At 45.3% G+C, this 12,001-nt stretch overlaps 1 protein-coding gene across 1 annotated transcript in view; it reads right to left on the reverse strand.

Annotated features, from left to right (window-relative positions):
* Positions 1-8,328: 8,328 nt before the first annotated feature.
* LOC123758052 (uncharacterized) overlaps positions 8,329-12,001 on the reverse strand; it is a 15,734-nt gene continuing 12,061 nt past the window's right edge. The window contains exon 3 of the mRNA XM_069309740.1: positions 8,329-8,886. Coding sequence (XP_069165841.1) covers positions 8,329-8,886 — 558 coding nt within the window. The remainder of the gene's footprint in view (positions 8,887-12,001) is intronic.

Consider the following 12,001-nt stretch of genomic DNA (forward strand, 5'->3'; position numbering starts at 1 on the left):
TCAAAGAATGTCTGAAGTTGACTTCACCGGCCGCCATGGCTTCACCGGCCGCCTTGGCTTCACCGGCCGCCTTGGCTTCACCGTTGACTCTCCTCCTCCCGGAAGTATCGCCCGGAACTGCTTCTTTGATGCAATGCTGCAAATATGCTTCCTCCTGCTTGCTTGCCTGCATGTCGCCAACCTTGTGGCGTTGGCAACACTACGACGTATTCAGGATGTGTGGAGCTGTTTCCTGACACCTCCCCCCCCCCACTCCTGCCCCCCCCCCCACTCCTGCTCCCCCCCTTCCGCTCCCCACTCATCACCTCCCTCCCCCACTCTTCATTCACTCCCCACTCCACCGCCCTCACCCCCTCCCTCCTCGGGCCACTGGTTTGGCACCCTCTTTCTGTTCTTCATTACACAAACATTTACCATTAACAGAATTACATTATATACATTAAGAAGGATTATCGTTGGAATTTGAATTGACGTTGGAAGCCGGAGCCAGTGAGCAGGGACGAGGAATTTACTTTAACTTAAGAACATAAGAACATAAGAACAAAGGTAACTGCAGAAGGCCTATTGGCCCATACGAGGCAGCTCCTATTCTATAACCACCCAATCCCACTCATATACTTGTCCAACCCGTGCTTGAAACAATCGAGGGACCCCACCTCCACAATGTTACGCGGCAATTGGTTCCACAAATCAACAACCCTGTTACTGAACCAGTATTTACCCGCGGCAATTGGTTCCACAAATCAACAACCCTGTTACTGAACCAGTATTTACCCAAGTCTTTCCTAAATCTAAACTTATCCAATTTATACCCATTGTTTCGTGTTCTGTCCTGTGTTGATACTTTTAATACCCTATTAATATCCCCCCGGTTATGTCCATTCATCCACTTGTAAACCTCTATCATGTCACCCCTAACTCTTCGCCTTTCCAGTGAATGCAACTTAAGCTTTGTTAATCTTTCTTCATATGAAAGATTTCTAATTTGGGGAATTAACTTAGTCATCCTACGCTGGACACGTTCAAGTGAATTTATATCCATTCTATAATATGGCGACCAAAACTGAACTGCATAATCTAAATGGGGCCTAACTAGAGCAAGATATAGCTTGAGAACCACACCAGGTGTCTTGTTACTAACGCTGCGATTAATAAATCCAAGTGTCCGATTTGCCTTATTACGAACATTTATGCATTGATCCTTTTGTTTTAAATTCTTACTAATCATAACTCCCAGATCCCTTTCGCAATCCGACTTCGCAATCACAACACCATCTAGCTCGTATCTTGTAACTCTATCATCATTACCTAACCTCAGAACTTTACATTTATCAGCATTAAACTGCATCTGCCAATCCTTTGACCATTTCAAAACCCTATCTAGATCAACTTGAAGTGATAGTGAGTCCTCCTCCGAATTAATTTCCCTACCGATTTTCGTATCATCGGCAAATTTGCAAATGTTGCTACTCAAACCTGAATCTAAATCATTTATATATATTATAAACAACAGAGGTCCCAGGACAGAGCCTTGAGGCACTCCACTTACAACATTTTCCCACTCTGACTTGATTCCATTTATACTAACTCTCTGTTTCCTTTGGTATAGCCATGCCCTAATCCAGCTTAATATAGCACCCCCAATACCATGAGACTCTATCTTTTTAATCAGTCTTTCATGTGGCACTGTATCAAAAGCTTTGCTAAAGTCAAGGTATACAACATCGCAATCCTTACAGTGGGACTGCGGGACTCCACTTTTACAGACATATCGAAGTAGTTTAATGCTACCAAATAAACATTTATCGTAAGACACTTTGATCGAGTAACGGTGTAATATGGGAATTACTGTATTAAGAGTGTCAATAAATTATCTCAAGATATCTGGTAAAAGGTTCTCAGAGTGTACTCACCTAGTTGTGCTTGCGGGGGTTGAACTCTGGCGCTTTGGTCCCGCCTCTCAACTGTCAATCAACTGGTGTACAGATTCCTGAGCCTACTGGGCTCTATCATATCTACATTTGAAACTGTGTATGGCGTCAGCCTCCACCACATCACTGCCTAATGCATTCCATCTGTTAACTACTCTGACACTGAAAAAGTTCTTTCGAACGTCTCTGTGGTTCATGTGGGTACTCAGTTTCCACCTGTGTCCCCTTGTTCGCGTACCACCCGTGTTAAACAGTTTATCCTTGTTTACCCTGTCAATTCCTTTGAGAATTTTGTAGGTAGTGATCATGTTTCCCTTTACTCTTCTGTCTTCCAGCGTTTACGTGCATTTCACGCAGCCTTTCCTCGTAACTCATGCTTCTTAGTTCTGGGACTAGCCTAATGGCATACCTCTGAACTTTTTCCAGCTTCGTCTTGTGCTTGACAAGGTACGGGCTCCATGCTGGGGCCGCATACTCCAGGATTGGTCTTACATATGTGGTATACAAGGTTCTGAATGATTCCTTACCCAGGTTCCTGGAGGCAGTTCTGCTGCTAGCCAGCCTTGTATATGACGCCAACGTTATTCTCTTTATGTGGGCTTCAGGAGATAGGTTTGGTGTGATATCCACTCCTAGATCTTTCTCTCTGTCCGTTTCATGAAGGACTTCATCTCTTATTCGGTATCCTGTATCTGGCGTCCTGGTTCCACTGCCTAGTTTCATTAATTTACATTTACTCGGGTTGAACTTTAGTAGCCATTTGTTGGACCATTCGTTCAGTTTGTTTAGGTTATTTTGTAGCTTCCTACTATCTTCCTCTGTTTTAATCCTCCTCATAATATTTGCATCATCAGCAAACAATGAGAGGAACGATTCTATACCCTCCGGGAGATTATTTACATATATCAGAAACAGTATAGGTCCAAGGACTGAACCCTGCGGGACTCCACTGGTGACGCCTCACCAGTCTGAGACCTCACCCCTCATAGTGACTCGTCGTCTTCTGTTTCGTAGGTACTCCCTTATCCTATGGAGTACCTTCCCTTTCACTCCTGTCTGAATCTCCAGATTTTTAACTAGCCTCTTGTGTGGTACTGTCTCAAAGGCTTTCCTGGCAATCCAAAAATATGCAGTCTGCCCAGTCCTCTCTTTCTTGCCTGGTCGTAGAATTAAATTAATCCTGTGAGTCAGGACTTACCATCCCTGAACCCATGCTGATGTTGTTTCAAAGTTCTTTCGCTCCAGATGTTAGACTAGCTTTCTTCGCACTATCTTTTCCGTCAACTTGCATGGTATGCAAGTTAGTGACACTGGCCTGTATGTAGTTCAGTGCTTCCTGCCTATCTCCCTTCTTGTATATCGGGACTACATTAGCCGTCTTCCAAATTTTTAGCAGTTCCCCTTTTACCAGTGATTTATTTTACACTATGGAGAGCGGCAGGCAAAGTGTTTATGCTCCTTCCTTTAGTATCCATGGCCTTATAGCCTTTGTCACATCCAACTCTAGCAAAACTCTTCCTTACATCCCCACTGGTAATCTCAAACTCTTCTAGTGGTGCCTAGTTAACTATTCATTCTCTTATCTCTGGAACTTCTCCTTGCTCTATTGTAAAGACCTCCTCCCGTGTGTGTGTGTGTGTGTGTGATCACCTATAATACACAGTAAGGCATTTAAAACCTCAGAAAAGTCTGTACGAGTCAGAAAAGACCCGTATGAATACTAGTTTGGGAACTAGCATTTACACCATTGACTGCCAGCACTAGTGTGGTTACGAACATAATACTGGTATAACTAACCTGAGAAATTCATAAATATTCAGGTTGGATAGGTCCTAATATTCATTAGCATGAATATTAACTCATCCTAATATTCATTTAGATGATTGCAATATTGACCTCCATGAAGAGTCGACAGAGGGGATAAACATTACTGATATTCCTTATTGGAAGACGGAAAACAAAAACCTATGTGACGCATCCTCCCTGTATTGCTGGTTAGCACATTGTAAACACACACACACACACACACACACACACACACACATGACACATTAATCTGACACAGATTAAGCAGGAAAGAGAGGGCTGGGCGGACTGCATTTTCTTGGATTGTCGGAAAGCCTTTGACACAGTACCGCATAAGAGGCTGGTACATAAGCTGGAGAGACAGGCAGGTGTAGCTGGTAAGGTGCTCCAGTGGATAAGGGAGTATCTAAGCAATAGGAAGCAGAGAGTTACGGTGAGGGGTGAGACCTCCGATTGGCGTGAAGTCACCAGTGGAGTCCCACAGGGCTCTGTACTCGGTCCTATCTTGTTTCTGATATATGTAAATGATCTCCCGGAGGGTATCGATTCATTTCTCTCAATGTTTGCGGACGATGCTAAAATTATGAGAAGGATTAAAACAGAAGAGGACTGTTTGAGGCTTCAAGAAGACCTAGACAAGCTGAAGGAATGGTCGAACAAATGGTTGTTAGAGTTTAACCCAACCAAATGTAATGTAATGAAGATAGGTGTAGGGAGCAGGAGGCCAGATACAAGGTATCATCTGGGAGAGGAAATTCTTCAGGAGTCAGAGAAGGAAAAAGACTTGGGGGTTGATATCACGCCAGACCTGTCTCCTGCAGCACATATCAAGCGGATAACATCAGCGGCATATGCCAGGCTGGCCAACAAATGAACGGCATTCAGAAACTTGTGTAAAGAATCATTCAGAACTTTGTATACCACATATGTCAGGCCAATCCTGGAGTATGCAGCCCCAGCATGGAGTCCATATCTAGTCAAGGATAAGACTAAACTGGAAAAGGTTCAAAGGTTTGCCACCAGACTAGTACCCGAGCTGAGAGGTATGAGCTACGAGGAGAGACTACGGGAATTAAACCTCACTTCGCTGGAAGACAGAAGAGTTAGGGGGGACATGATCACCACATTCAAGATTCTGAAGGGGATTGATAGGGTAGATAAAGACAGTCTATTTAACACAAGGGGAACACGCACAAGGGGACACAGGTGGAAACTGAGTGCCCAAATGAGCCACAGAGATATTAGAAAGAACTTTTTTAGTGTCAGAGTGGTTGACAAATGAAATGCATTAGGGGGTGATGTGGTGGAGGCTCACTCCATACACAGTTTCAAGTGTAGATATGACAGAGCCCGATAGGCTCAGGAATCTGTACACCTGTTGATTGACGGTTGAGAGGCGGGACCAAAGAGCCAGAGCTCAACCCCCGCAAACACAACTAGGTGAGTACAACTAGGTGAGTACACACACATATATATATATATATATATATATATATATATATATATATATATATATATATATATATATATATATATATATATATATATATATATATATATATATATGACTGAAAACTCACACCCCAGAAGTGACTCGAACCCATACTCCCAGGAGCAACGCAACTGGTAACTACAGGGCGTCTTAATCCGCTTGACCATCACGGCCGGACAAAAGGAAGTGGTAGCCGAAGCTATTTGAACCACTTCCCCGCCGGCAACTCGGATGGTAATCTTGGGCATAGCATTTCACCAAATCACCTCATTCTTTGGGGCACACGTGAGGAACACAAATGCAAACAAGCCTGAATGGTCCCCAGGACTATATGCGACTGAAAACTCACACCCCAGAAGTGACTCGAACCCATACTCCCAGGAGCAACGCAACTGGTAACTACAGGGCGCCTTAATCCGCTTGACCATCACGGCCGGACAAAAGGAAGTGGTAGCCGAAGCTATTTGTACCACTTCCCCGCCGGCAACTCGGATGGTAATCTTGGGCATAGCATTTCACCAAATCACCTCATTCTTTGGGGCACACGTGAGGAACACAAATGCAAACAAGCCTGAATGGTCCCCAGGACTATATGCGACTGAAAACTCACACCCCAGAAGTGACCCGAACCCATACTCCCAGGAGCAACGCAACTGGTAACTACAGGGCGCCTTAATCCGCTTGACCATCACTACCGGACAAAAGGAAGTGGTAGCCGAAGCTATTTGAACCACTTCCCCGCCAGCAACTCGGATGGTAATCTTGGGCATAGCATTTCACCAAATCACCTCATTCTTTGGGGCACACGTGAGGAACACAAATGCAAACAAGCCTGAATGGTCCCCAGGACTATATGCGACTGAAAACTCACACCCCAGAAGTGACTCGAACCCATACTCCCAGGAGCAACGCAACTGGTAACTACAGGGCGCCTTAATCCGCTTGACCATCACGGCCGGACAAAAGGAAGTGGTAGCCGAAGCTATTTGAACCACTTCCCCGCCGGCAACTCGGATGGTAATCTTGGGCATAGCATTTCACCAAATCACCTCATTCTTTGGGGCACACGTGAGGAACACAAATGCAAACAAGCCTGAATGGTCCCCAGGACTGTTTGCATTTGTGTTCCTCACGTGTGCCCCAAAGAATGAGGTGATTTGGTGAAATGCTATGCCCAAGATTACCATCCGAGTTGCCGGCGGGGAAGTGGTTCAAATAGCTTCGGCTACCACTTCCTTTTGTCCGGCCGTGATGGTCAAGCGGATTAAGGCGCCCTGTAGTTACCAGTTGCGTTGCTCCTGGGAGTATGGGTTCGAGTGACTTCTGGGATGTGAGTTTTCAGTCGCATATAGTCCTGGGGACCATTCAGGCTTATTTGCATATATATATATATATATGTTGCTTGTGGTTTGTATTCTGTCTTGGTATTCTGCAACAAATGATTTGCATGTGCATGCTGTCAGTGCTTATAGTTAGTGAAGATAACTTGTGTACCTTCACTTACAAAAAATAATATGAGCTGTCATGTTTGTCAAGTCAGGTCATTCGCTGCTTAAACTGTGACACGCGCTCACGAGGGGACTCTTAATTGCCCTCACTAACACCGCAGTTAACTAAACACGCTTGTTAATGTTACCCCAACACTGGAAACTAGTGGTTGGTGTGTGTGTGTGTGTGTGTGTGTGTGTGTGTGTGTGTGTGTGTGCGTGTGTGTGTGTGTGAGTGTGTGTGTGTGTGTATGTATGTGTGTGTGTGTGTGCGTGTGTGTGTGTTTTATTATCTCTATCATTACGCCACGTATAAGAGCAATTTAATCATACGTGTTGATTCGTATGCAATGAAGAAAACTAAACCTGTGCCTCTAGAGTGCCTGCCTCACGTACTGGCACTAACAACAGTGGCAGGTGCCCCACATCCTAGCACCAGGGGCTGGCACCCCTCACTACATGGGGCCACCACCACCTTGACACCTGCATGCCTTATCAACCGGTGGCAGCAGTAATTACAGCTATCTTCTCCTGGTCGTTTGACGGTTCCCCTCCCCGCCCCCTTCCCCCCAATCTCCCTCACACTACTACCCCTTACTACCCCCTCCCCCCCCTCGTACTACAACCACCACTACTATATATACACCAGCCAAACGTAACGAGGCTTTTCTTAGGTAACGGTCAAACTGCGCACTAGCCAGCTGTGTTGTGTTTGTTTGCATCGCCTGCTGCGCACAGCCACGGCCAAGCCTCGTATGCTTTTAAATACTTTGTTGCGGGAATTAACTCCACATTCAACAACGGTTCTGAGAATGGGATTCCCTTTTGTTCATCACGTTCCAAATTTAACACAAAGACAAGGTTCGCTGCAGCGAAGGATTCCGCCATGGTCGTTCACCCGCCACGATTGCCAGTTACCATAATATTGCAACGTTGCATCCTGCACGTGTACAAACCTCTGTGTATTTACTCGTTTGTTTTCCTGTGTAGCTCATGACGCCCGAGGAATATTATTCCCGTTATCTCTGCTGTCGGGTCACACCGCGCCAAGCACGCGGATAACCGCCGCGTTATAATTAATCTCTGGAGGTTGGCAACCCCCGGAGACTCACCTGCATCAGGGGTTTTGAATGCAGCGTCTCCGCTTGGGCCCTGGCGGTTGGTGGGTCCTGGGGTGGGGCGGGGGTTGTGCTTTGGGGGTTGGAGGGAGGGTTGGGGAGGAGGGGATGGGTTGTTTGTGCGTGGTTAGAAGGGAGGGGGGGAGAGGAAAGGGAGAGTGGGAGAGGCCGGCAGCGTCGGTGACAACCCCTTGATGACGGCTGTGTGTATGTGGGGACGTTATCGTATTCCTGGCTGTAAAAATGGGTGCTAAACCTGTCGGGTCGGGACTCAAAAGCTGCTCTGTGTTTGTTATCTGTGTTGGCACTCGCTCTGTGTTTGTTGTCTGTGCTGGCACTCGCTCTGTTTTTGTTGTCTGTGCTGGCACTCGCTCTGTGTTTGTTGTCTGTGCTGGCACTCACCCTGTGTTTGTCTGTGCTGGCACTCGCTGTGTTTGTTGTCTGTGCTGGCACTCACCCTGTGTTTGTCTGTGCTGGCACTCGCTCCGTGCTTGTTATCTGTGCTGGCACTCGCTCTGTACTGGTACTCGTTCTGTGCTTGTTGTCTGTGGTGGCACTCGCTCCGTGCTTGTTATCTGTGCTGGCACTCGCTCTGTGTTTGTTATCTGTGCTGGCACTCGCTCTGTGCTTGTTATCTGTGCTGGTACTCGTTCTGTGCTTGTTGTCTGTGCTGGCACTCGCTCTGTGCTTGTTGTCTGTGCTGGCACTCGCTCTGTGTTTGTTATCTGTGCTGGCACTCGTTCTGTGCTTGTTGTCTGTGCTGGCACTCGCTCTGTGTTTGTTATCTGTGCTGGCACTCGTTCTGTGCTTGTTGTCTGTGCTGGCACTCGTTCTGTGTTTGTTATCTGTGCTGGCACTCGCTCTGTGCTTGTTGTCTGTGCTGGCACTCGTTCTGTGTTTGTTATCTGTGCTGGCACTCGCTCTGTGCTTGTTGTCTGTGCTGGCACTCGCTCTGTGTTTGTCTGTGGTGGCACTCGCTCCGTGCTTGTTGTCTGTGCTGGCACTCGCTCTGTGTTTGTTATCTGTGCTGGCACTCGTTCTGTGCTTGTTGTCTGTGCTGGCACTCGCTATGTGTTTGTTATCTGTGCTGGCACTCGTTCTGTGCTTGTTGTCTGTGCTGGCACTCGCTCTGTGTTTGTTATCTGTGCTGGCACTCGCTCTGTGCTTGTTATCTGTGCTGGCACTCGCTCTGTGCTTGTTATCTGTGCGGGCACTCGCTCTGTGCTTGTTATCTGTGCTGGCACTCGCTCTGTGTTTGTTATCTGTGCTGGCACTCGCTCTGTGCTTGTTATCTGTGCTGGCACTCGCTCTGTGTTTGTTATCTGTACTGGTACTCGCTCTGTGCTTGTTATCTGTGCTGGCACTCACCCTGTGCTTGTTGTCTGTGCTGGCACTCGCTCTGTGCTTGTTGTCTGTGCTGGCACTCGCTCTGTGTTTGTTATCTGTGCTGGCACTCGCTCTGTGCTTGATGTCTGTGCTGGCACTCGCTCTGTGTTCGTTATCTGTGCTGGCACTCGCTCTGTGCTTGATGTCTGTGCTGGCACTCACCCTGTGCTTGCTATCGCTATATTCTTGTTATGGCCCTATAATTGCTTGAGCTGTGTGCTTGCTCGAGGTCTGTGGTTGCTATCGCTCTCTGTGGACCTCGCCCGTTGTGCGCCTGCGCATGGAGGTGAAGGAGTAGCGTAATATCAAGCTGACGGTATCCTGTTTGAACCTCGCTACCACAATACTCTTGATCTAGCGTCTTCTTTTTTTGGAGTTACGATAGCAGGTTGGCTGTTCGCCTTAGGAAACTGCGAATGTTTGTGAGGTTTGTTTCATGTATTTCAACATATGTGGATGTCTGTATATGTGTATTCTGTCAACTGTAACACAATGTAATATATATGTATGTATATATATATATATATATATATATATATATATATATATATATATATATATATATATATATATATATATATATATATATATATATATAGTGAGGGTACCACCTCTGGTGCCAATGTGGGGACCCATAGCCTCGGAGAAGAAAATAAAAAGTATTCAGAGGAGACCTTATAAAACCAGAAAAACGGCCAGCCTACTCATGAGAAACTCTCCAGACACAAAACAGAACGCTTTAAAAGAGACTAACGTCGTCTATGCCTTCAAATGCCCTCTTGGGGACTGTAAGCTCCAAAAAACCCAGTATATAGGCAAGACAACAACATCTCTTTCTAGGCGTTTAACGATGCATAAGCAACAGGGCTCCATTAAGGAACATATAATCTCTTCCCACAACCAAACCATCGCCAGAGAAATCCTAGTAAACAACACAGAAATCATCGATAGATACAGCGATAGCAGGCGGCTTGACGTTTGCGAGGCACTACACATCAAGAAGTCAACACCAGCAATCAACAGCCAATTATTGCACAACTATATTCTACCCACCTCAAGACTCCGCTCCAATATAGAAGCATCAAGAAATATGGACCAATAGGCTTTCTACAAACACTTCTATTCAATATCCATTGTTTCGTGTTCTGTCTTGTGTTGATGAAATTAATACCCTATTAATACTCTTGTTCTGTCTTGTGTTGATGAAATTAATACCCTATTAATACCACATCTTGTTCTGTCTTGTGTTAATGCCACATCACCCCTTCCACCTCACTCAAATGTAGATATAAAATCGGAGATGCGTAAGTTCTATTCAGTTGTGTATTTGTGAACTAAAGTCTTTGAAAATGTAATAAGTTTTACGAAACGCGCTCGTGTCGCGTCAGACTAGAAATAAAATGAATTTTGGAGAATTGATTTTTGATTTACCTCCAACAGTGAAACGAAATGTACGAAAGATTGAGAAAATTCGTGTTAGAATTATTAATCTTACTTTTTCGGTCATATTTAATAATATATATATATATATATATATATATATATATATATATATATATATATATATATACGTTTTAAGGGTCGATTGTGTACAATCGACCCTGTACATTATCACCCTAAATCGAAGCGATCTATGGTAGAGAGCGCCCAGGGCACAGTCACCACAACACCCCCCCCCCCTACAATACTAAAGCCATCACCACAATACCCCCAACAATCACAATTCACCTCGATTGATTGATTGATAAAGATTAAGCCACCCAAGAGATGGCACGGGCATGAATAGCCCGTAACTCTCTTCACCTCATCAAATGCATCCTCTTATCTTCCCCCCCTCTCAAGCCCTCACTAACTTCACCTGTGTCCCTCACCACCACACCTCATCTGTCACCTAAGTGTCTCACACCCTACACTCAGTCACGCTTCATCACACTCCAGTAAACACACACGACACTCTGTCATAGCTTCCACTCTACACCTCAGCTAACTCTGTAGCGCCAACCAACGTTAGAGCCACAGCTTCGGCTCTATCCACAACTCCCCCAATACCATGACCCTCCCCCCCCCCCCCTTCCATCCTTCCTGGCTCTGACAAAGCTTCAAACCCCATGACACACCTGCAGGCACTCCAACCACACAACTGCCCCCCCCCCTCCCCTATCCAACACTGTACCACACAACCTTAATATCACTATTGTTATTCACAGTTTCATCAGAACTGATTCAACAAATATATTCACAGTGAATAATACGCGAGGATGAATATACATAGGAACTGAAATATTTACAAATGGGAGCCACTTTTCAGCCTTAGAGTTGTGTCCGTCACTGTTGTAGTAAATAGTAAATAGTGTATATGTGTCCTTTTACATATTTCATATGTGGGTGTATGGATTGCTTCCGAGAATCTCGCCAGCAACTTCGTGTTGGTTCTGATGTTTGTGACGAAGGCGACACACACCTTCCGAGCTCATCGCGGCGACCCATGTACTCAACCCACGGTCAATATTCTTTTTACGCTGGTAATAACAAAAAGGGGGGGTGGGTAGGAGAGGTGAATACTCGTGTGTATTTAGAGTTAAATGGCAAGTTTTTCTCTGCTCTGTATTATCTTCTCCGAGGCTATGGGTCCCTACAATTGCTCCAGAGGTGGTGCCCCTATATAACATATATATATATATATATATATATATATATATATATATATATATATATATATATATATATATATATATATATATATATATATGACTGAAAACTCACACCCCAGAAGTGACTCGA

This window comes from Procambarus clarkii, chromosome 65 (assembly GCF_040958095.1).
Source record: "Procambarus clarkii isolate CNS0578487 chromosome 65, FALCON_Pclarkii_2.0, whole genome shotgun sequence".
In the NCBI taxonomy this organism is placed as follows: domain Eukaryota; kingdom Metazoa; phylum Arthropoda; class Malacostraca; order Decapoda; family Cambaridae; genus Procambarus; species Procambarus clarkii.